Source organism: Bos indicus, chromosome 4, assembly GCF_029378745.1.
Source record: "Bos indicus isolate NIAB-ARS_2022 breed Sahiwal x Tharparkar chromosome 4, NIAB-ARS_B.indTharparkar_mat_pri_1.0, whole genome shotgun sequence".
Classification (NCBI taxonomy): domain Eukaryota; kingdom Metazoa; phylum Chordata; class Mammalia; order Artiodactyla; family Bovidae; genus Bos; species Bos indicus.
Window position 1 is genome coordinate 51,555,051 of NC_091763.1, and position 26,284 is coordinate 51,581,334.

General features: G+C 41.0%; 1 protein-coding gene across 8 annotated transcripts in view; it reads right to left on the bottom strand.

The window, feature by feature from the left end:
* The window catches only part of ST7 (suppression of tumorigenicity 7), a 268,621-nt gene that overhangs the window by 33,961 nt on the left and 208,376 nt on the right, over positions 1–26,284 (bottom strand). For all 8 annotated transcript variants that reach the window (XM_019958716.2, XM_019958718.2, XM_019958714.2 and 5 more), the window contains 2 exons: positions 9,103–9,175; positions 7,518–7,620 (listed from right to left, as the gene is read on the bottom strand). In XM_019958716.2, coding sequence (XP_019814275.1) covers positions 7,518–7,620; positions 9,103–9,175 — 176 coding nt within the window. The remainder of the gene's footprint in view (positions 1–7,517; positions 7,621–9,102; positions 9,176–26,284) is intronic.

Sequence of the window (26,284 nt, forward strand, 5' to 3'; positions counted from 1 at the left end):
GCTGGAAAACCTGGATATCCACATGCTAAAGAATAAAATTGCACCTGTATTTTACACCATAGGCAAAAATCAACTCAAAATGCATTAAGACTTAAACACACAGGAAACACTTCCTAACACTGGGTCTTGGCAATGATGGCTTGGAATGATACCAAAAGCACTGGCAACAAAAGCAAAGTAGACAAGTGGGACTGCATTAAAATGAAAAGCTCTTGCATAGTCAAGGAAACAACAGAAGAGGCAGCCTATGAAAAGGGAGAAAATATTTGTAAACCATATCTGAAAAGAAGTTAATATCCAAATAAATAATGGAACCCCAACTCAGTGAAAATGACCTGATTTAAGAGTCAGCAAAGGACTTGAATAGCCATTTCTTCAAAGAAGACATACAATGATCAACGGGTACATGAAAAGGTAACATCACAGACCATCAGGAAAATGCAAATCAAAACCGCAATTAGATACTACCTCACACGTATTAGATTGGCCACTATCAAAAAATTGAATATGACAAGTGTTAGCACGGAAGTGAAGAAACTAGAATTCCTGTGCACAGTTCGGGGGCGGGATGTAAAACGGGACAGGCAATATGAAGACCCCTCAAAAAATAAAAAATATGGTCCAAAAATCACACTTCTGGGGATTCATCTGAAAGAACTGAAAACAGAATTGAAGAGATATTTGCACTCCCATGTTCACTGCAGCATTATTCACAACAGTAATGAAGTGGAAACAATCTAATTTTCCATCAATGAATGCATAAAGAAAGAAAATGTGGTGTATACATATAAACACCATATTGGAATATTGTTCAGTCTTAAAAAGGCAGGAAATTCTGCTTTGTGCAACAAAATGGATGAACTTGGAGGACGTCATGCAAAGTGAGATAAACTAGTCACAGAAGGACAAATAATACATGATTCCACCTGTATGAGGTAGCTAAAGTAGTAAAATGCATAGAAGCAGAAAGTAGAATGATTGTTACCAGGACCTGGGGGGAAAGAGAAATGCTGAGTTGCTGTTCAGTTGGCATATAGTTTCAGTCAGGAAGAAGAAGATTCTAGAGATCTGCAGTACTACAATGGGCTTATAGTTAACAACACTATGCTTACACTTTAAAATGTGTTAAGAGGGTAAATTTTATGTTATATACTTTTTATAATGAAAAAGGAAGTAAATCATCCAGAAAATATTTTTAAATTTTTGAAAGCACATGGCTAAAGACTTGGACTTTACTGTGAAGCTAGAGGATAACAATTTTAAGGTCAAAGAACTCTGAAAATCTGATGATCCTCCCCAAGAAGGAGTAAACATACCCCAATTCCCAACCATAAGATTATATTCAAGACTATTTTCTTCCTGCCTTTTTTCTATGCATTTTTTTTAATACTTAGGAATCACAATCACACAGCATATTCATATTTTTGAAAATTAACATGGACTGTTCAGTTGGAGTATATGGTTGGGAATTAGGGATATATTTACTCCTTCAGTGACTTTCCTGGTGGCTCAGATGGTAAAGCATCTGCCTACAATGCGGGAGACCCAGGTTCAATCCCTGGGTTGGAAAGATCTCCTGGAGAAGGGAATGGCAACCCACTCCAGTATTCTTGCCGACCCCCCCGCCAAAAAGCGGCTCAAAGAAATATTTTTGGCTTCCCTGGTGGCTTAGAGGGTAAAGCGTCCGCCTGCCATGTGGGAGACCCGGGTTCAATCCCTGAGTTGGGAAGATCCCCTGGAGAAGGAAATGGCAACCCACTCCAGTACTCTTGCCTGGAAAATCCCATGGACGGAGGAGCCTGGAAAGCTGTAGTCCATGGGGTCGCAAAGAGTTGGACATGACTGAGCGACTTCACTTCACTTACTCCTTCTAGATATGGGGGCTTCCCTGGTGGCTCAGTTCGTAAAGAATGTACCTACAATGCAGGAGACGTGGGTTCGATCCTTGGGTTGGGAAGATCCCCTGGAGAAAGAAATGTCAACCCACTTTAGTATTCTTGCCTGGAGAATCCCATGAGCAGAGAAGAGCCTAGTAGGCTATAGGCCATGGGGTCGCAAGAGTCAGACACGACTTAGTGACTAAACCACCACCACCGTGACTAGATATGAAGGGATTATGAATGATTTCTTTACTCTTTTCTCAAATATATATATATATATATATATATATATATATATATATATATATATATAATTATAATACCACTATGGAGGGAAACAGAGAAGGCAATGGCACCCCACTCCAGTACTCTTGCCTGGAAAATTCCATGGGCAGAGGAGCCTGGTAGGCTGCAGTCCATGGGGTTGCTACAAGTCGGATGAGAATGAGCGACTTCACTTTCACTTTTCACTTTCATGCATTGGAGAAGGAAATGGCAACCCACTCCACTGTTCTTGCCTGGAGAATCCCAGGGACGGGGGAGCCTGGTGGGCTGCCGTCTATGGGGTCGCACAGAGTCGGACACAACTGAAGCGACTTAGCAGCAGCAGTAGTATGGAGGGAAAAACCATACCTAAAGCAGCTTGTAACAAACCAATAATTTAGTCATTTTTTGGACATTTGTCAAAGTGAAATTTATCTTTAGCACCCTGAAGGAGTGAATGCAACATCCTCCAAACCAAAAATGTGTCTCTTCACAGGGAGAGCCTTGAGATGGAGGTGTGGCATACTAAGAGCACATAAACTCATTAACTTAGATCTGTGTAAAGATCTCTGATAGAAATGTACCCCTCCTTGTCAGGCTGAGCAAGAGCAGAGCAGGTGCAAAAGCACATCTGTAGGGAAAGCAGAAGAAAAAAACTGAAGCTAAAAATCCATTAAACAATAGATAGCAATACAATGTAACAATACAAAATATAGAACCGAGCTGGCCCTTCATTGGTCCAGCATTACATGGTGAAGGCCAGTGAAACCTGGCATGCTGTAGTCCATGGGGTTGCAGAGTCAGACACGACTGAGCGACAGAACAACGTGAGTGAAATTTTCTTTAAAAAATGGAGAAACTCTCCTTAAATTCAAAACTCCTATTTTAAGCACATTGAATGGGAAACTCCTCCAATGGTTAAAAGCTTTGTCTTTTTGAACTGTGTACCCAGGTCTTGAAAATCACCAGCATGATTAAGATCCTAAGACCCCTCATCAAACTCAAAAGAGGTGACCAGTAGGTACATAATCAGTGCGGTGTAGTGAGAGACCAGAGGGGAAGAATGATTCTGGGATGGGGAGGTACACGATTCCCAGCAGTGACTTGCAACTGTGGGGGTGAAGGGTGAGGAGGATGGCCTGTTGGAAGAAACTAGGAAAAAATAAAAAGACAAGTTGGATTAGATCATAAGCAGTCCTGAAGAACTATCCAAGGAGTTGACACCTTCTGTAGGGCTGGAGACACAGCTGCACTTCCTCGGGAAGGGAGTAACACAATTTGATGGCAGTATGAGTCTATGGCGGAGAAGGCGGTGGCACCCAACTCCAGGACTCTTGCCTGGAGAATCCCATGGACGGAGGAGCCTGGTGGGCTGCAGTCCATGGGTCGCTGAGGGTCGGACACGACTGAGGGACTTGACTTTCACTTTTCACTTTCATGCATTGGAGAAGGAAATGGCAACCCACTCCAGTGTTCTTGCCTGGAGAATCCCAGGGACGGGGCATCCTGGTGGGCTGCCGTCTATGGGGTCGCATAGAGTTGGACACGACTGAAGTGACTCAGCAGCAGCAGCATGAGTCTATGGGGTGCTTCCTCCTTATACTTTGCTGCAATCTAAAGCTTTAGAAATCATGTTTGGAATCAAACAACTTTGAGGCTCTCCTTCAGAACAAAAATCCACAACTTTGTACTATTGTTATTTATTTCTCAGTCCTGTGGTGTGGTTAGGAGGAATACTCTCTATTCTTTATGTTTGCAGGTGAAGAGAGTTCCCAGGAATAACCCTCCTGGAGTAAATAACTAATATTTATCATTGGACATTGAAATATTAACTATTCTTACTGGGGTTGGAACTAAACTATAAATTTATGGAAGGCAATTCACAGTTACCATAGTTGGTATTTTTTCTCCTTCCAAGCAGGCTATAATTGGGTAAAACAGCATGTATATACTGAAAATTCCGGGGGTAGGCCACTGAAAACTTCTTGTGAAAGAGGAAAAGAAACTATGGAAGTAAGTAAGACACGATAACACCCTGAAGAAATCTGGATTGTCCACAGGAATCAAGTGCCTTGGGAGGGGATGTGGCTGCCATCATTTCTAGGTTCCTGCCTAGGCTGGTCTGCCACCTGGCGGGATCTGGGGGACAGTGGAGGGAGATGTTTAAGAGCTGGATAACCCAGACTCAGTTCAGGCTCTGTCATTTACTTAATGGTGTAACCAACAGCAGATTACTTAACCTCTCCAAACCTGTAGTGCCCTTTTCTATGTAGCAGGGATAACAGTATCACAGTGTTGTTATGAAAAATAAATAAGATGGCATATGTGGTTCAGTTAGCACTGTGCTTGCCACATAGTAAACATTAACAGACACCAATAATAAACATAACTTTAATAGTATCATTATGAGAGATTTAAGCTTAAAATCTTGGAGGTGTCCCACATGACATTTAAAGTCCCTTCTTACTGAAAGAATCTTAAGTGTTTATATCCTCCATTGATGTCTCTTAGAATTAAGGCTATTCTCTGCCCGAAAAGGCACCCATATACATACACACACACACACGTGCATGTGTGCACACGTTAGGAAGCAGTCCCAACAAACAGAACATGTATAAAAGATATTACTAGCAGTCTGCATATGTACACATGTACCAGAGGTTCATTGGAAGGACTGATGCTGAGGCTGAAACTCCAGTACTTTGGCCACCTCATGCGAAGAGTTGACTCATTGGAAAAGACCCTGATGCTGGGAGGGATTGGGGGCAGGAGGAGAAGGGGACAACAGAGGATGAGATGGCTGGATGGTATGACCAACTAGATGCACATGAGTTTGGGTGAACTCTGGGAGTTGGTGATGGACAGGGAGGCCTGGCGTGCTGCGATTCATGGGGTCGCAAAGAGTCGGACATGACTGAGCGACTAAACTGAACTGAACCAGAGGTATGTGATTAACTCTGCACATATGAGGTCAGTGATTCATGGGGCTTTTCCCCCATAGAAATGTCAATAATGAGGAGGATCTGGAAACAAGTTTTCTCCTCAGCACAATCATCAATAAAGCAAAGTGGTGGAGAATCATTTTATTCCTATGACCTATTGGTTTAATCACTGGAAGCTAGAGTGAAATCAAATATTCTCAACTTGTTCTAGTTATTTCCACTTTTATAAGACTTCTATTTTACAACTAGAATACTAATTGACTGAGTCAAATTCTTCCATGGCAGCTTTAAACTATTTCTTAGGGCTCTTACTACTCTTCTGAAGGCTCAACCATTTAAGACCATTATCTAGAATTAAATGACAGCTTCAGTTAAAATGTCTAATCAACAAGCATTGTTCCAAGGATTGCTGCAGTTTTCTAGCTTGTGTCTCAGGATGACAGGCTTAGGCTGGTATAACCGAAAAAGTTAAGACTCAGGTCCCATACTTGAAGAGCTGCCAACAAGCCAAATATCAATAATTTTAATGATTTACAAACATGGTGCGCTCAAGTACTTTCAAAGAACTTCAAATATATTATCTCACTTGATCTTTATCACAGAACATAGGAGAGGCTTATATTTTTATCTTCACTTGGAAGACAAGGGAAAACTTTGAGTTCAGAGATGCTAAACTCAAGATCCCATGATTAGTAAATGACAGAGCCAGAACTGGAACCCAAGTTTTTGTTTCGGAATCTAGGACTCAATTGCCCAATACTGTTTGTAAAAGAGACCTATGTGTGCTCATAAAATAGCTATGTAGTTAGAGAATGGCATTCAATAAATATTAATTGATGACCTAAGTTTACTGTAATTCAGGATAATATTTTCATGATTCATTTTACATTTTAATTAAATTTGATAATATGTTTTTAACTTATCTGAAAAGATATTAAATAGATATATATTTTATACCACCCTATATACAATACCTAAGTCTACAAATACTACGCTGCTCATTATCCACTGAAACTACAGTGGATAAATATATCCTTCTGCAAATGTGGCACTGTGCACCCCTCTTCAATTTCCTGTTTTGTGAGAAGATGACCATGATCTGAGTAAAACCTTAGGAATGATAGAGATCACCTATTTCTGTCACTCTGGAGATCAACAAAGTAAATTAAAGTAGGTAACTCCATAAGTCATCACACAGGCACACACACACACACCCCAAATCCACCCTTTTGCTACAGTACTGCAACAAAACAAGAAAACAGCCTGATTTTATCACTTTTCACCAACAGAAATTTTCATCAGACATTCTACCAAGAAAACTGTCTTGTACCTGATATGAACTATAGGAGGTTTCCTAGAGGTCATGCTTTATAATATCCAGAAACAGAAATGGCCCTCAGCAATAAACTTATCATGGAGCAGGTACTCAAAGACAGGTAATTCATGAACACACACTCTCCTTCTGAATAAAAGATTACAGAAATATCCTCTGCCATGATTTGACTCCCTTAAAATCAAATTGATAAAAAACACACGGGAAATATTGAATATTTATAAATTGATCAGTCTTGTAGTTAACAAGACAAATATTTCCTATTAAAATAGCACTCACAAGTCAAAAGAATACTCCTCCATACTGTGAGGTTTTCCTCATTATTCGCTGGCCAATACTGATTAATTATCATTTACTTATGGGCTTTCCTGATAGCTCAGTTGGTAAAGACTCAGCCTGCAATGCAAGAGACCCTGGTTCAATTCCTGGGTCAGGAAGATCTGCTTTGAGAAGGGTTAGGCTACCCACTCCAATATTCTTGGGCTTCCCTTGTGGCTCAGCTGGTAGAGAATCTGCCTGCAATGTGGGAGACCTGGGTTTGATTCCTGGGTTGGGAAGATCCCCTGGAGAAGGGAAAAGCTATCACTCCAGTATTCTGGCCTGGAGAATTCCATGGACTGCATAGTCCATGGGGTCGCAAAGAGTCTGACACAACTGCAAGACTTTTACTTCACTTCACTTATGGAGACACAGAATTCCATATTAGTAATTTTTTTTACCATTGCTTTTCACAGCAAGGTTCATTTCTCGAGTTGGTGCTAAGTAAGACCATAACTGATGTGCAGTTCCTATCAAATGCATCAACATCCTTGGGGATCTCCATATTTTGCCAATTTCAGGCTTCCTGACCTGGCCTACCTAAGCTAGATCTATCAATTTACCTTTACTATAAGAAGCCCGAGAATGGGCCCCAAAGCCTCTTGAATGTAGCTTTTGCTTAAAAATGAGGCTAATAAGCATAGCTTATGCAGGGCCTCAACCAAAATTCACTGGTTGCAATTCAGTCTTTTTAGAACTGGGTGTATTCGAGACATGACATTGTGGTCACCACATACTCTCTGCTCTCATAACGAGCTCCTTCGGGGATTCCAGACTCACTTTTGGCACGTGAGGATTGAATTCCACAGCTCTATGAATGGCCTCTACCGCATTCATCTCTGCTGTGCTCAGCCCCCGCCGAGATGCAGCCTCAGGAGAGAATCTGAAAAGCAGAAAGACAAACACCATCCAGTTGGGACCACTGCTTGGGCATTAACCCGGAAAGGCATCCACACATCAAGGGCCCAGAAAAACCACAGCGAGCCAAAGCCATGAGCTCTCCAAACCTCCACTGCATCAGACCTCTGAGAGACCCTTCAGACAGAGGCCAACAAAAACCCCAGCAGAAGCAGAAAGCGTGCTTGTGTCTAATCGTGGAAGGAATTCAATTCAGCTGTCAAGTCTCTCTGTCTAAATAGCTAATCTAAGTTTTCTAGGAGGTACCTGCTTAGGTCAGGGGAGGGGGGAGGACTGACAAGGGCAGACAGTGTAGGAAAAAGAGAAAACTAGGTTACAGAAGAGCGCACTTGGTTAAAAACAGAACTGGGGAGAATTTTAAAGGAGGCTCCCAACCCCATGTCAGTGCTGCGATGGAGGGTTAAGTCTTGCAGCTTCAGCAGCAGGCGAGCCTGCTGGGGGCCATTCCGGCAGGGGGCGTGTGCATGCCCAAACTGCGGGCAAGACACCTGCCCGAGTGAATGAAAAAAACCAGACCATGCAATCTCTTTCTCACCTCACACCCAGGGCTAACTCCAGAGCTGTGCTTGGCAGGCAGACACCACAGGGGAAGCTGTGACAACCCTGGCCCTGCCCTCCCAAGCTGGAGTCGCTGTGTAGGGAGAAAAGATGTTGCAGTAGGTACTGGCGATCTACAGGATAAAAAAGAATGAAAGAAAATTACTTCGGTCTTGAAGTGCACACACACTGAACAGCAAACCTGTCTGACACAGCAGAGGCTGTGTTCTTTTCCTGGTATCTGCTTTTCAATGCTCCAGAGGGAGTGGAGTGGGACATGTAAGCGTTTATGAACTCAAAACCAGTTAAGCCATCTGTTCTCTTTCACCTGCCAGTCACCTGGTTTATGGAAATTCTCTATGCCATTGTCACCTGCCTGAATAAAAAGGGCCAAGGTCCCACTGAGATGGTGACTCACGAACCCTGGGTGGGGAGTCAGTTTGGAATTGCTGAGATAAAGAATGGGGGATGACCATCCCTTTTTACTGTATTACATCTCTGTTATGACCACTACCCCATCCTGGACTGCTGGAGGAAGAGGAATACGCCAAAAAAAAAAAAAAAAAAAAGAATCAAAGAAGGCATTTTTGTGTAAGTCTCAAGCAGGCCTTTTGGTATCTGTGGTCTGGCAAAAAAAGAAAAAAAAAAAAAAAAAAAGGAAAAAAGTCACCTCAGAGGCATGGAATTTCATACAAATCCCTCTTTAGGGACCCATTCACCATTACAATTCCTAGGGATATGCATTCCCTCCTTCTAGTAGTGAAAGGAAAGATCAGCAGGTTTTGGAAAATGCATGCTCATAAGCAGGGGTCTCATAGACTAAGGAAAACTTCCAGAGAAACCCTCAGACACAACGCATCTCCTTCAGTCCAGACCGACACCTAGTACCACCAGGTCACTCTCCACTTACTTGTCAGAGACAGCTCTTGCTTTGAGCAAGGCAGCTGTGTAGCATATTGTTGCCGACTTTGGTAAGCTTATATCTGTCAGAGAGAAAAGAAAAGTAGGAGCTGTTATACGTTTGTACAAACAAAGAGCAATAATTTTAAATACACTAGCATTTTAATCATATAAGCCTACTAAAGCATAAGACTATGTCAATCAATGTATGCAGTACACAGCTGTTTCTTATGTATCTGGGTGGTATGTGACAAACAAGGTAATTCAGTTTTCTGTAAGTAATTCAGGTTTAAAGCCCACCACACTGGCAATCATCTTCTGTTTTAAAATGTATATTTTCATATGTTGAGTTTAAGCAGAGAATAGCTATAAATACATAAAATAAATATTACATGAAGAGCCTTGATATCAAGAAAGGCAAATAGGACCTCTTTGTTACTTATAAAATTTCTCAAGAGGTATATGAAATACTAAAGTGAAGAAAAAAATACTACCTGGATTTTTAAAAAATATAAGTATTTTAGTGATAAATCAATTTATTTTAAAAACTAATCTTTAAAAATTTAAACCTGGTTTAAATTTAAACCAGATTTCCTTTGCATTAAGCTTCAAGAAATTTATATTCAGTTTTTTTGTTAACCGTGAGAAGAAAAATCTTTATAAAGCTATATACATTTATATATACATAAGAAAACTTTATAAAACTATACAATTTTTGTTCATTAAAAACCCATGACAAAGCCTCTTTCAAATTATGAAGCCTAATCTGTTGCCCAGAAAAACAGGTCCTTTTGGTTTGTATAGATAATTTCAGATGGAGGGGTGAGGATGAGAACCAGATTCCATTTACAGGGAATAAAGCGCAGAGTGCAACTAAGAGTAGATCAACTCAAAGAGGGTAGTCCCTTGATGGGGGGCAGACTTGTATGTAAATTATGATCTTATTTCGTACCAGAACTGTATTTCTTTAACACTCATAGTAATTTATACTACTATGACATAGAAATACTTTCTTAATTCAGACCAGGTAAAAATATGCCATTCTAAGGTGCTACAAAATTCACTCTAGGTTAGAAGAACTCTTAACACTTGGAATTCTCTTCAAGTTTCTTGTAGGGCTGTTTTCAACTTTAGAAGAATGACATTATAGTAGGAATGAAAAGGAAAGTCCATAACTAGACAACAGACAACAGCAGGAGAAAATAATTTCATAAAAGAAAAACAATCTCTCATTCAATAACCAATTAACCACCAACTCCAGCATGAGGAATTTCTCTTTGAAGGAAATTTCATGACGTTGATAAAATACAAATAATCAGAGAAAATACCAATACAGAATTAAAAGGGCCAGATGTCTCTGCAATCCTGATCTCATAAGTTATATTCAAACAAAACTTAAGCACTGTAAGCACAGTATAAAATGTGCTTGTGACTAAGAAAGAAGGAAAAGGTCAGACACTCATGGATTTGTCTTGTTGTTTTTCCAATATCTAAACATTTAACTACTTCCCAGTAGTGAGGGACAGAGGATCCTGGCGTGCTACAGTCCCTGGGGTCGCAAAAAGTCAGACAGGACTTAGCAACTGAAAAACAGTCCAGGAATCAACTGTCTTGTTTGCTAGGGTCCACTTATTGATTGTTATTAGAAGATAATGAAAAAAATTGCAGATAACACACATTCTACTTAAAAGTTTACACCTTTTTTCCTTTTTTTAAGTTCTGCTGCTAAGTCACTTCAGTCATGTCCGACTCTGTGTGACCCCATAGATGGCAGCCCACCAGGCTCCTCCGTCCCTGGGATTCTCCAGGCAAGAACACTGGAGTGGGTTGCCATTTCCTTCTCCAATGCATGAAAGTGAAAAGTGAAAGTGAAGTCGCTCAGTCCTGTCCGACTCTTCTCGACCCCATGGACTGTAGCCTGCCAGTCTCCTCCGTCCATGGGATTTTCCAGGCAAGAGTACTGAAGTGGGGTGCCATTGCCTTCTCCGTTTTTAAGTTCAGACCTTTCATTTAAACATTATCTAAGCCCGTAGTGGTAAAGAGTGAAGTGAAATTTGCTCAGTTGTGTCTGACTCTTTGTGACCCCATGGACTGTATAGTCCATGGAATTCTCCAGGCCAGAATACTGGAGTGGGTAGCCTTTCCCTTCTCCAGGGAATCTTCCTAACCCAAGGATCGAACCCAGGTCTCCCTCATTGCAGGCAGATTCTTCCCAATCCAGGGATCGAACCCAGGTCTCCTGCATTGCGGGTGGATTCTTTACCAGCTGAGCCACAAGGGAAGCCCAAGAATACTGGAGTGGGTAGCCTATCCCTTCTCCAGCAGATCCTCCACACCCAGGAATCGAACCGGCATCTCCTGCATTGAAGGTAGATTCTTTACCAACTGAGCTCTGAGGGAAGCCCCTTAGCTTCCCTCATGAAAAACCCTCCTGTTAATGCACAAGACATAAGAGAAGTGGGTTCAATCCCTGGGTCAGTTGGGAAGATCCCCTAGAGGAGGGCATGGAAACCCACTCCAGTATTCTTGCCTGGAGAATCCCATGGACAGAGGAACCTGGCAGGCTACATTTCATAGGGTCACAAAGAGCTGGACACAACTGAAGCGACTTAGCACTCATGCAAGCCCTGTTTTCACCCTTCCTAGAGTGATCTGTGTTCCTTCTGTGTCAATCTAGCACCTTTCTATGAAATGGGAACAAAGGATTAGTTCTAGAAAGGAGCTGAAACTGAAAATAATGGTCAAAATTATTTGAAGGTGGCAGCACAAGAGGAAGCCTCACTTGAAAAACTAAAGAAAACCTGTTGCTAAGGATTTAGCTTCTCAAGGAGAAGGCTCAGGTTGTTTTGAAGCAAAGGAACACATTCACCTAGTTGGAAATGCAAAAACATATATATGACTGAGGTGTTTCAGCAGAATATCAGAGATGCCTAATCAAAGGCAATCTTTAACTCTTTCACTCCTATAGACAAGACATTCACAACTCTGCAACATTACAACTACTATGGTATATTTTCCCCATTTAAAAAATGTTTACCCTTATTCCTTTATTGTATGTGAAGATGTTGGTAGTATATGCACATGATCATAATACTTAATAAAAATATATATTTTAGTCAGTATCAAATGGGGGAAGGAAAAATATAAATACCACAATTCTCCACTAGTAGCAAGTTTATTTCATTTGTTATCTCTTTAGTATACTATTTTGCTTTCATTGTTAAACAAAAATGAAAAACTAGCAAACAATTCTTGCATAACCTACTTATATAGTTTCAATATTTTTATTTTAATTGTGTCAAAGCAAGACATCTATTTGGTAATGGCAATCTGTCTCTAAGGAGGGATGAATCATTATAAAGAAACTGATCCTAAATATCCCTTCAGGTAAAGCATCTTGTTCAAATAAGGCTTTCTTTTACAACATATTTTTGTAAATGACACTTATTTATGACAATATAAATCAAATACTTTAACATTTTGCCTACCCAGCAATTCTACATCTAAGGCTTTATCTTAAGGGAAGTCATCATGATTGTGCATGAAGATTTAACCTTAAGGATGTAGATCACAACATTGTTTCTAATGGTAGAAAACTGCAAACAGCCTAAATGTCCAATCACAGAAGAAAGGCTAAGGTGCTACACCATCCACAAGGTCCAATTCTGGGCAGTCATTAAGTTGTACGGTAGGTAAGTATTTAATGAGCTGGGAAAGTTCTGCATTATTGTGTACACATCAATAAGTAAAACAAGTTTACAAAAATTATGATTTCACATATTTTAAGAAAAGCATTTATACACAGAGAGATAAAAAGGCTGGAATTATACATATGAAATATTAAGTTTTATTTCTGGGTGCTGGGATTATAGACAATTTTCTACTGTTTATCTGAATTTTCAAAGCTTCCTGTGATGTGCATGTAATAAGTGAATTTTTAAAAGATAATGATGATGCTAAATAGAAGGATTCTTTTTACTAACTGCCTGAAGCAAGATCATGGGCAAATACATTGGTAGAGCCAGACACAGACAGCATAAACAGAGGCAGAACTTACACAAAGTGCTGTCAGCCCTGCAGATCTAGAAAATGTATTTACATGCCTTTAAAAAAGTTAGTGTATTCTTTTGCAGTGTGCAACTGTTAACCATATTTTAATCTAATAACTGCCTAACATCTAAATCGGAGGCAGGAACTGCATGTTTTGGCACAGTTTTTAAGAAAAACTATATACACTACCTTTAGGAGAAAGCTAATTACTATAGGCCGCTTGCCCCATAAGCACTGCCTTTTTCATTTTGTAGGGAAAATAAAAGACTGAGACTTGCTGGTTGCTGCCTATTATAATTTTTAAAATTATTATTTTGAAATAATTATAGTGTCACAGAGTTGTGAACATAGTACACAGAGTTCTGTGAAGCTTCCCTCAAATGGTAACAACTCACAAAACTGTATAATGATATAAAAACCAAGAGACTGACACTGGTATGGTACTATTAAGTCAATTATAGACCTTATTCAGTTTTCACCATTTTTTACATGCATTCCTATGAGTTTGTGGTTCTATGCAATTTCATCCCAAGGCTAGATTCATGTAACCACCACTACTATCAAAACATACAACTTTCCCAAAGGAATCCTCTTATGCTGGCTCTTTCCCTTGTCACCCATACCTGTCCCCCAGTGACCACTAATCTGTTCTCTATCTCCATAAATTTGTCTGCCTACTATCATTTTATGCTTTTGCAATCAGGGAAATGAATATAATGGTAAGGGGAACAGAGTGACTAACAGTAGTGATGAAAATGGTAGTATCAGAAGTTTAAAGCAGGAAATAACACCAAATAAGATGCTTTCCTAGACTTCTTATAATTTATTCAGAAATTTTATTTTGAGGAAGAGACTTGAAATTATTCTAAGTCAATTTTATGAAGAGACTCTAACTATGCAGTGCTTTTCTGTCTTTTTAAGTGGTGTGTAGCTACCACTATTGCCAGAAAGTCTCTTTAAGGATTAGAATCCAAGGAGGAAATGAAGGGAAATAATGAGACATCACATATTTCCATTACTCATTATAGAAAGAAGGAATGCTGATGTTTCTCACTTAAGCAAAGCTGAACTGCTGGCGTTAATTCTCCTTCCACTTCTTTGCCATCCTGTGCTTCATATGGATCCTTTTATGAAAAGGGAAGAACTTTCTCTAAGCATCTTAGGTGTGTAAAATCAAATAGACATAAAAAACTTTAATTAAAAGCTACAATCCTGAACTCCACAGAATTAGAGTCATAGCGTATGCACTTTCGTGTCAGGCTTCTTTCATTCTAAATGATATTTTGAGGTTCATCCATGTTGTAGCGTACAGCAGTATCTCATCCCTTTTTATTGCTGAGTAGTATTTCATTGTGTGAATATACCACAATATGTTTATTCTCTTGCTCATGGCTATTTGGATTGTTTTCCAGTTCTTCACTATTATATAGAAAGCTGTTGTTATCATTCTTGTGTATGTTTTTTCTTAAAAAAAAACCAAAAACTCATTGTTCTTAGATATATAACTGGAAATGGAATTTAGTCAGAAGACAGATAAATGACTGGTGGATAGTACTCCAAAGAGGTTGTGTGAAGTTTGCAAAACTAATATATGGTGAGAGAAGTCAGAAAAATGGTTACAGCTGGGTTGAGGGGTAACTTTCTGAGATGATGGAAAATTCTATGATCCTGGGCGGTGATCACAGAGGTGTGTATATATAACTGGTGGCTCAGATGGTAAAGAGTCTGCCTGCAGAGTGGGAGACCAAGGTTTGATCCCTGAGTCAGGAATATCCCCTGGAGAAGAAAATGGCTACCCATTCCAGTATTTTTGCCTGGAGAATCCCATGGAGTGAGGAGCCAGGCAGGTTATAGTCCATGTGGTCACAGAGTCGGACACGACTGAGCAACTTCACTCACTCACTCATACATAACTGAAAAGTCATCCAGCTCTATGTTTAAGACTTGTGTATGTTACAGCACGTAATTTATATCTCAATTAAAAAAAGGTGAAAAAAAAAAAAAAGCCAAACCTATGATCCTGAAGCTGTCTTCTCTCCCTTGCCTTTCATCACTTTGGCCCCTCCATTCCCTCTATGGATCCTTATCTAAAAATTCCTTCTTAGTTTAATAAACAGAATTTGATTATTTCTCAAGTTGACCTTTCAGCTATTAAGATGGTTAAATTATCTCCTCTAAACCTAATCTTATCCACTCCAGTACTCTTGCCTGGAAAATCCCATGGGCGGAGGAGCCTGGTAGGCTGCAGTCCATGGGGTCGCAGAGTCGGACACAACTGAGTGATTCACTTTCACTTTTCACTTTCATGCACTGGAGAAGGAAATGGCAACCCACTCCAGTGTTCTTGCTTGGAGAATCCCAGGGATGGCAGAGCCTGGTGGGCTGCTGTCTATGGGGTTGCACAGAGTCGGACACAACTGAAGTGACTTAGCAGCATCAGCCCTTTAACTGAAGACACAGTATGCAGAACTTCTCACTTATTTTTATTACAGAGCCATGGGTGATTTAAAAATATGAGATTTACAACTGTAAATAATCCTCTGGATCCCTGAAACCTGACCAGTACAGAGCCAGGGAAACATGCAGCCTGGGGAGCCCGTGGCCACTGCCCCAGCTCTGAGTACCAGCAAGGATGGCCCTGAAGTTGAGCAGCTGCAGCACTTTGTTCCTAAGACTATGTGGTCAACAAACCTTCACTCCACATTCTATCCAAACCAATTTCACTCAAAGGCAGGTCTTCTCTCTATTACTTCAGCCAGGAGAATTTTGGAATCTATGAGCAGGATTTCCACATATGCCTCCATTAAATTTTAAATCTTAAGATAAAATCTAAACTATTAAATAGTAATGGTTTCAGCATATCATTCCAGCCTATCAGTCATAGTTGTAACTCAACCTATCACCTATAGCTTTGCTCCATACACGTCATAAGTATACCTTCCTTTCTATATGATCATTATCATCATCAAAATTACCACTAGCTAACATTTATTGAAGGCTTATTAAGTCCCAGACACTGGTGTTAATCGCGTATACACATTAATCCTCAAACCAGTAGGTCCTATTAGATAGGACCTACTGCTAGCCCTGTTTTACAGATGGGGAAAGTGAGGCATAAAACAGTTAAGAAATATGACAACACGACACACCTAGAAGAAATATGAGCTTCCCCCAGAGCACATGCTTGTTAACTGTGCTATGCTGTCAGCAAGGTCTGACTTAAAAACATAGTGACCACAGCAATACCAAGGAGAGAGTCCAGAAATGGTATTCTAGAGATCGCCCTGTATTTGCAGTGGTCTGCAATAATCTGTGTGCAACCATTTATTAATAATTACAACAGGTAAAACTGTGCAGCACTGGAGAGACTTTAAGGAGATACCCCATGTCCAAGGGCAAAGGAGAGCCCCAGCAAGATGGTAGGAGGGGCAAAATCGCGTTTAGAATCAAACATACCTGCCAGAGACATTCAGAGGGCTCAAACAAACCTTGTGTGCACCAGGACCCAAAGACCCACAGAGACTGGGACAGAACTGTGTTTGAGTGTCTCTTGTGGAGGTACGGGTCAGCAGTGGACTGCTGCAGGAGCAGGGGCTCAGGGTGCAGCAGGCGTGGGTATGGCATAAGCCCTCTTGGAGGAGGTTGCTATCAACCCCATCATATAGCTGTCAGAACTTACACAGGAATGGGGAAATAGATTCTTAGAGGGCACAAACAGAATCCTGTGTGCACCAGGACCCAGGAGAAAGGAGCAGTGATGCCACAAGAGACTGACCCAGACTTGCCCATGAGTGTCCAGGAGTCACTAGCGGAGGTGTGGGTCGGCAGTGGCCAACTGCAGGTTGGGGGCACTAAGTGCAGCAGTGCGAGCATGGGACCTTTTCAAGGAGGTCACCATTATCTTCATTACCTCCACCATAGTTTAGCCCCAGGTGAATAACAGGGAGGGAACACAGGCCTACCCATCAACAGAAAACTGGATTAAAGAATGGCCCCGCCCATCAGAACAAGACCCAGTCTCCCCCTCAGTCAGTCTCTCCATTCAGGAAGCTTCTATAAGCCCCTTATCCTTCTCCATCAGAGTACATAGACTGAAAACCACAATCACAGGAAACTAACCAATCTGATCACATGGACCACAGCCTTGTCTAACTCAGTGAAATTATGAGCCATGCCGTGTAGGGCCACCCAAGATGGACAGGTCATGGTGGAAAGTTCTTACAAAACGTGGTACACTAGAGAAGGAAATGGTAAACCATTTCCATATTCTTGCCTTGAGAAGCCCATGAACAATATGAAAAGGCAAAAAGATAAGACACTGAAAGATGAACTCCCCAGGTCGGTAGGTGCCCAATATGTTACTGGAGATCAGTGGAGAAATAACTCCAGAAAGAATGAAGGGACAGAGACAAAGCAAAAAGAACACCCAGTTGTGGATGTGACTGGTGATGGAAACAAGATCCGATGCTGTAAACAGCAATACTGCATAGGAACCTGGAATATCAGGTCCATGAATAAAGGCAAATTAAAAGTGGTCAAACAGGAGATGGCAAGAGTGAACATTGACATTTTAGGAATCAGCGAACCAAAATGGACTGGAATGGGTGAATTTAACTCAGATGACCATTATATCTACTACTGCAGGCAAGAATCCCTTAGAAGAAATGGAGTAACCATCATAGTCAACAAAAGAGTCTGAAATGCAGTACTTGGATGCAATCTCAAAAACAACAGAATGATCTCTCTCTGTTTCCAAGGCAAACTGTTCAAATCACAGTAATCCAAGTCTATGCCCCGACCAGTAATACTGAAGAAGCTGAAGTTGAATGGTTCTACAAGAACCTTCTAGACCTACAAGACCTTCTAGAACTAACACCCCCAAAAGATGTCCTTTTCATTATAGGGGACTGGAATGTAAAAGTTGGAAGTCAAGAGATACCTGGAGTAACAGGCAAATTTGGCCTTGGAGTACAGAAAGCAGCAGGGCAAAAGCTAACGGAATTTTGCCAAGAGAACGCAGTGGACATAGCAAACACCCTCTTCCAACAACACAAGAGAAGACTCTACACATGGACATCACTAGATGGTCAACACCAAAATCAGATTGATTATATAATTTACAGCCAAAGATGGAGAAGTTCTATACAGTCAGCTAAAACAAGACCAGGAACTGACTGTGGCTCAGATCATGAACTCCTTATTGCCAAATTCAGACTTAAATTGAAGAAAGTAGGGAAAACCACTGGACAATTCAGGTATGACCTAAATCAAATCCCTTATGATTATACAGTGGAAGTGACAAGGGATTAGATCTAATAGAGTGCCTGAAGAACTATGGATGGAGGTTCGTGATATTGTACAGGAGGCAGGGATCAAGACCATCCCCAAGAAAAAGAAATGTAAAAAGGCAAAATGGTTGTCTGAAGAGGCCTTACAAAGAGCTGTGAATAGAAAAGCCTCTTGATGAAAGGGAAAGAGGAGAGTGAAAAAGTTGGCTTAAAGCTCAACATTCGGAAAACTAAGATCATGGCATCTGGTCCCATCAGTTCAGTTCAGTCGCTCAGTCGTGTCTGACTCTTTGTGACCCCATGAATTGCAGCATGCCAGCCCTCCCTATCCATCACCAACTCCCGGAGTTCACTAAAACTCACATTCATTGAGTCGGTGATGCCATCCAGCCATCTCATCCTCTGTTGTCCCCTTCTTCTCCTGCCCCAATCCCTCCCAGCATCAGAGTCTTTTCCAATGAGTGAACTCTTCGCATCCAGTCCCATCACTTCATGGGAAATAGATGGGGAAACAGTGGAAACAGTGTCAGACTTTATTTTTTTGGGCTCCAAAATCACTGCAGATGGTGACTGCAGCCATGAAATTAAAAGACGCTTCCTCCTTGGAAGGAAAGTTATGACCAACCTAGACAGCATATTCAAAAGCAGAGACATCACTTTGCCAACAAAGGTCTGTCTAGTCAAAGCTATGGTTTTTCCAGTAGTCACGTATGGATGTGAGAGTTAGACTATAAAGAAAGCTGAGCACTGAAGAATTGATGCTTTTGAACTGTGGTGTTGGAGAAGACTCTTGAGAGTCCCTTGGACTGCAAGGAGATCCAACCAGTCCATCCTAAAGATCAGTCCTGGGTGTTCATTGGAAGAACTGATATTGAAGCTGAAACTCCAATACTTTGGCCATCTAATGCAAAGAGGTGATTCATTTGAAAGACCCTGATGCTGGGAAAGATTGAGGGCAGGAGGGAAAGGGGAAGACAGAGGATGAGATGGTTAGATGGCATCACTGACACAATGGACATGACTTTGGATAAACTCCGGGAGTTGGTGATGGACAGGGAAGCCTGGCGTGCTGCAATTCATGGGGTCACAAAGAGTTAGACACGACTGAGCAACTCAACTGAACTGATCTGAGAAGAGAAGTGAAAGGCAAAGAAGAAAAGGAAAGATATACCCATCTGAATGCAGGTTTCCAAAGAATAGCAAGGAGAGATAAGAAAGTCTTCCTCAGTGATCAATGCAAAGAAATAGAGGAAAACAATAGAATGGGAAAGACTAGAGATCTCTCAAGAAAATTAGAGGTACCAAGGGAACATTTCATGCAAAGATGGGCTTAATAAAGGATAGAAAAGGTATGGACTTAACAGAAGCAGAAGATATTAAGAAGAGGTGGTAGGAATACCCAGAAGAGCTATACAAAAAAGATCTTCACAACCCAGATAATCATGATGGCATGATCACTCAACTAGAGCCAGACATCCTGGAATGCAAAGTCAAGTGGGCTTTAGGAAGCATCACTACAAACAAAGCTAGTGGAGGTGATGGAATTCCCGTCTAGCTAGTTCAAATCCTAAAAGATGATGCTGTGAATGCGCTTCACTCAATATGCCACCAAATTTGGAAAACTCAGCAGTGGCCACAGGACTGGAAAAGGTCAGTTTTCATTCCAATCCCAAAGAAAGGCAATGCCAAAGAATGCTCAAACTACTGTACAATTGCACTCATTTCACATGCTAGTAAAGTAATGCTCAAAATTCTCCAAGCCAGGCTTCAATAGTACCTGAACCGTGAACTTCCAGATGTTCAAGCTGGATTAAGAAAAGGCAGAGAAACCAGAGATCAAATTGCCAACATCTGTTGGATCACAGAAAAAGCATGAGAGTTCCAGAAAAACAACTACTTCTACTTTATTAACTATGCCAATGCCTTTGACTGTATAGATCACGACAAACTCTGTAAAATTCTGAAAGAGATGAGAATACCAGACCACCTGACCTACCTCTTGAGAAACCTGTATGCAGTTCAGGAAGCAACAGTTAGAACTGGACATGGAACAACAGGTCAAGGCTGTATATTGTCACCCTGCTTATTTAACTTATATGCAGAGTACATCATAAGAAATGCTGGGCTGGAGGAAGCACAAGCTGGAATCAAGATTCCTGGGAGAAATATCAATAACCTCAGATATGCAGATGACACCACCCTTACAGAAGAAAGTGAAGAACTAAAGAGCCTCTTGATGAAAGTGAAAGAGGAGAGCCAGAAGTTTTTGGCTTAAAACTCAACATTCAGAAAACTAAGATCATGGCACCTGGTCCCATCACTTCATGGCAAATTGATGGGGGAACCATGGAAACGGTGAGAGACTTTATTTTGGGGGGCTCCATGGGGTCGCTGAGAGTCGGACACAACTGGGCGACTTCACTTTCACTTTTCACTTTCATGCATTGGAGGAGGAAATGGCAACCCACTCCAGTGTTCTTGCCTGGAGAATCCCAGGGACGGTGGGGCCTGGTGGGCTGCCGTCTATGGGGTCGCAGAGTCAGACACGACTGAAACGACTTAGCAGCAGCAGCAGCAAAATCACTGCAAATGGTGAATGCAGCCATGAAATTAAAAGACGCTTCCTCCTTGGAAGAAAAGCTATGACCAACCTAGACAGTATATTAAAAAGCAAAGACATTACTTTGCCAACAAAGGTCCGTCTAGTCAAAACTATGGTTTTTCCAGTGGTCATGTATGGATGTGAGAGTTGGAGTATAAAGAAAGCTGAGCACCAAAAAATTGTTGCTTTTGAACTCTGTGTATTGGAGAAGACTCTTAAGAGTCCCTTGGACAGCAAGGAGATCCAACCAGTCCATCCTAAAGGAAATCAGTCCTGAATATTCATTGGAAGGACTGATGCTGAAGTTGAAACTCGAATACTTTGGCCACCTGATGTGAAGACCTGACTCATTTGAAAAGACCCTGATGCTGGGAAAGATTGAAGGCAGGATAATAAGGGGATGACAGAGGATGAGATGGTTGGATGGCATCATTGACTCAGTGGACATGAGTTTTAGTAGGCTCCGGGAGTTGGTGATGGACAGGGAAGCCTGGCATGCTGCAGTCCATGGGGTCACAAAGAGTCGGATTTGACTGAACGACTGAACTGAACTCAAAGTTCTTTTTTTTTTGATAAGAATTAAATCCAAGGTATTAATTACTCTCAGACTTTGTCTACGTTAGTTGTAATTAAAGTGTCGAGAAGCAAGGTCCCTAAAGACCTTCCACCTCTTCCTCACATTTCACTTTTTTCCTCCTTGTGTCACTGCTATCACTCAGCAGAAGTATCCAGGTATTGATGAAAGTAGGTAGCATACATGAATCCTGGCAGACGCTTAATGTAACATCTTAGTTACATTCCCCTCGAAAAACAGATTATCTAAGGGTTTTTCTGGTCTATACAGGTCTTGACTTCCTGGAGTTAAGAAAGAGATCACCAGAGACCAAATGAAATTAAGTGCTTATAATTTAAAATAAAAGTTTTGATTATCCATGAAATAAAAAGTTTCTGCGTTGGGATTTGCATTTGTTGTTAAAGGAAGAAAAACCAAACTCTATTAATAACTCTTTTACACTTCTTGGTTGGAGAACCTAGAATATGTCTCCCTGAAGGATAGAATCCTGCTTCTTTGCAGAGTCTGAAAGCTCTGCCACAGGAGTTCGGCATCCTACCCTCTAGGTCTCAGGGCTTTCACACCGTGTTCACCTCCTGACCCACCTCAAGTCAAAACTGGCCGAGTGTGAATTCACTGTGCCATTCTCTTCATTCTGCAGGCAGAATGAAGCCCTTACTCTGCTGAACTTGCCTTCAGGGTCTCTCAATAGTCTTCAGAATCAAAGCTCTTTGAGCTCTGGCTCCTGCTTAACTCATCAGCGCATCTTCTGCTGCAGCCCTCCTCCACCCCTCTGCTCTGTGGAAAACAACGTTCTCCATACAAGCTGTGTCAGTCCTGCCCAAATGTGTTTGGATGTGTTTTCTTTGCCTCCAGCACCTTCACTGTTTGGTTCCGCACAGATCCCACCTCCATGGGGGTGGTTTCTCTCATCACCTTGGGTGAGGTGTCCCTTCCATCTTAGGTTAAACTCTGTCAGTCTTTACACTTCACATCAACTGTCCATTCTCATTTCCCTGTCCTATTCACATGGTGTGCTTTAAGGGTTAAAGCTGTGTTTCTTCATCACTTCCTACCCACAATACAAAACAATGTTTGAAACATAGTTGGTGGTCAGTGCTTGCTGAATAAAATCCTAAATTAACATAGTAACATATTAAATCACTTTATATCACTTTCCTTGGACATGCAAACATTTACTTCTAATTTAGCTTCTAGGAGCCAAGAGTGATCTATATTGATGTGTACTTTAAGAGGGAGTCAGAAACGTGTTATTTCTCAGCATGTATACTTCATTTATCTTTGCTTACAATTCCATGAACAGAGGAGCCTGGCTGGCTACAGTCCTTGGGGCTGGAAGAGTCAGACACAACTGAGCACGGACGCACGCACAGCATTCCAGCAGAATGCATGACTTTGGATTGTGTTCTAAATCTAGATGTCTATTTGACAAAGCAGTATAGTGGGAAAGTGGGGCAGGAAGAAGCAAGAGTAAAAGCTGAAGCAAGGTTAAACAAAAGTGAACTTTCTGTTCAGAAACAAAGAAAGCAAACCACACCTCTTCTGGCACCCAAGCACCCTTTATGAGAATGGTGCTACTGAAAAAAAAAAAAGAAAGGTCATCTCGGGGAGGATGACTCTTAAGTTTTCAAAAGTCATGAATGGCTCATACTAACAAACTTGAAATTCAATGAAATAATCTTGGGACAAAGTTATGATTATGAGTACAGCTGTCATTTTAATGTCTCAGAAAACCCATAGGGCAAAACCTCAGATAGGATAGAATTTTTTTCCAGTGATGATCTTTTTGCCTAATTTCCCTTTGTTCATCTATAATAATAATAACAATTAAGATGTAATCTTAAAAATATCATTACTCTTCCTATGTATGAGATCGGTCAGTTGAGGGTCAATTTCACACTGAAACCTCTAAAACAATGTTTTCAAGGGCAGCAGTCAGTAGATAAGTAAGTCCCAAAGCACGTCACAAGTAAGAGCACTATTTCACAGTGCAGCTCCATCTGACAAGTCGATCATTCCCCACAGACACTCTGAACATCTACCGTAGTACATCCGTGTCCAAGAAGAGGACACAGGGCTTGCTCTCAGAGTTTCTTTCTCACTACTGCTAGCAGCATGTTTCAAACTGATTCACTGAGCACAGATTCACCCCACCTTGATTCATTATGGGTTGCTTTTTTGTTTTTAACCTCTTTCTCCAACAGACTGAAAGCCTCTTGGCAACACAGAGTAAATAATATTCATCTTCAAATCTGGAAGTACCTAAAAGTATCTTCAGCGTAAAGGTTTGCTGAATTAATTTGAAAAAATTAACCTAATTAATTTTTAGGTTTTTAGGTTTTAATTTTAGGCTCCCTGTAACCACCTAAGATTACAGAGTATCAAGTATCACTTTTCTTAGTCAGACAACAAGTTGATATACGAAGTTTATGTAGCCTTGACAGATTCTTCTGGAGCCAGGAACAGACCAACTGAACAAACAAAAGTGAAAAACAAACTAAGGAAAATACAGCCCATTTCTCCTTCCTGTCAGTGGACCATAATGTCTTATTACTGTACCATGATGTGATTCTATCTTCCATGTGACTGTCTTCAGTAAGATTTCTCTGTTTACTCCTGTTCATGATATGATGCAAAGAAAACAACAATATATATGCATAATTGTGTTCTTAAATTTTTCAGGGGATTCTAGACAGTATGAAGTTGTTTGGTCCCACCTTCAAAAAGTCAATCTAAGGTTGTCCCCTTTCAACCAAAGGAGAAAGCTTCACTGAAGAAATAATACGGACTGATATAAAATAAAAAGAACCTCAAAAAGGTGTGTCACCTGGGAAGTCAATGATTCAATCAGGAAACACCACTGATCTTAGTAATTTAGAGCAAAGGGAGTGGCAGGCAACACGGATTCAACTACATGAAGAAATATTTATCTTATGCTACAAAGCAAACACCAGATGTTATTTGCAGCTTCTGGACTGGATTATCCCAGAGGGTCTGTGTCAGAAAGCACTTCTATGGCTGGTGCCCTAGAACCAAATACCAAAGTTTATGTGATGGTGATGGCCAGCTAAAGAGAAATGTTACCTTGGTAAATTATGATAACTGGACCAGAAGGATTACTAAAGCAAGCATAAATTTAGAGGGTTGTTCCTATGCCAATTCTGTGAATTATAGATGTATGCACTCATAAAATGTCTTCCATCATCAGAAATTGTAGAAACTTTTCACACATACAGTCTTTACTCTGAAATAGCATCTGTGAGTAGTCCTGCTCATTGCACATACAGCATGACAGCCAAACACTTTGTAACCTCAAAGGCCCAGTTCTCATGACAGACCTCCTTCTTGGTTTCCCAGTCAGCAGGGCACTCAGTGCAAAGCTATACAGGGCCATTACTTCTCAGTGACTTATGCTCACCAGCCTGAAGCCATAGTCCATGGTGTCAGGGCGGATAATTATTTTCTTTTTTGAAGCAGCAATGTGATTATTTGCCCATCTTTTACACAAAAAATCTCTTCAACATTCGCCTGGTATCCTTGATCTTTTCCATAAGAACCAGGCCAAGGAAGGGAGCTGGACTAGGCTTAAAGTCTGTCACTTGGGACTGACCGCACTTCAAATCCTCTTTCTCAAATGCCACCTAATTTTGCAGTGGATATGTCTCCAAAGCTGCTTGTGCCTGTGGTATCAAAACTCACATCTATAGATACACTTGACTGAAATGCACCATTTTGGAGGTCTGGACAGCCTAATCTGATAGTCTGATGCTGACAGCCTCAATACAAATTCTATTCAATGGTCCTTCTGAAATCTCAAATCCCACTTGTTCCATAAATGTAAGTGAAAAACAGCCTAGACAAAAGACAGGGTATCTGGTGACCACTTTAGAGGAACAGAGATGATCACTGAGTAACTTGTTCTAGCTGTAAGGCCCTGGGCAATGAACAGTGCACAAAATTTTTACTTATAACTACATGCTGACTCTGTAAAACAATGATCAGCAGAAAGTTTACTCTCTGAAGGGTCTCAACATAGAGTGATTCCCTCATGTTTTCTTTAGAATTTCTGCTTTCAATCTACTGAGATGAAAGTATTCCCCCAATGCTACAAACATGTCCTGTACTTAAAAAGTATTCCTTCTGCACACTGTGAAGTGAAGTCGCTCAGTTGTGGCTGACTCTTTGTGACCCCATGGACTGTAGCCTACCAGGATCCTCCATCCATGGGATTTTCCAGGCAAGAATGCTGGAGTGGGTTGCCATTTCCTTCTCCAGGAGATCTTCCCGACCCAGGGATTGAACCCAGGTCTCCTGCATTGTAGGCAGACGCTTTACCATCTGAGCCACCAGGGAAACTCTTCTGCACATTACCAGATAGTAAATAAGAATACAGATTTAGGATGGGCTTGATGGTACCAGTAAAAATGGTCTTGATATAGCTGTTGCATTTATATAACATTCGTGACTATATAAAAAGACCAGCTGTCCTTCACAGGGAAGCTTCTGACCCCAAATTTAGGGCAATCACTAGATGCCCTAATGCAGTAAGTATCCAGAAGAGCTTGAACTTGTATCTCCATTGGTACAAATTGCTCCGAGGCGGAAACGATCTGTCTTTATCTTGAGTGAAAATCTCGGGCAATTTTTATTTTTCAGTTTTCCAAATGTTTAAGAATTG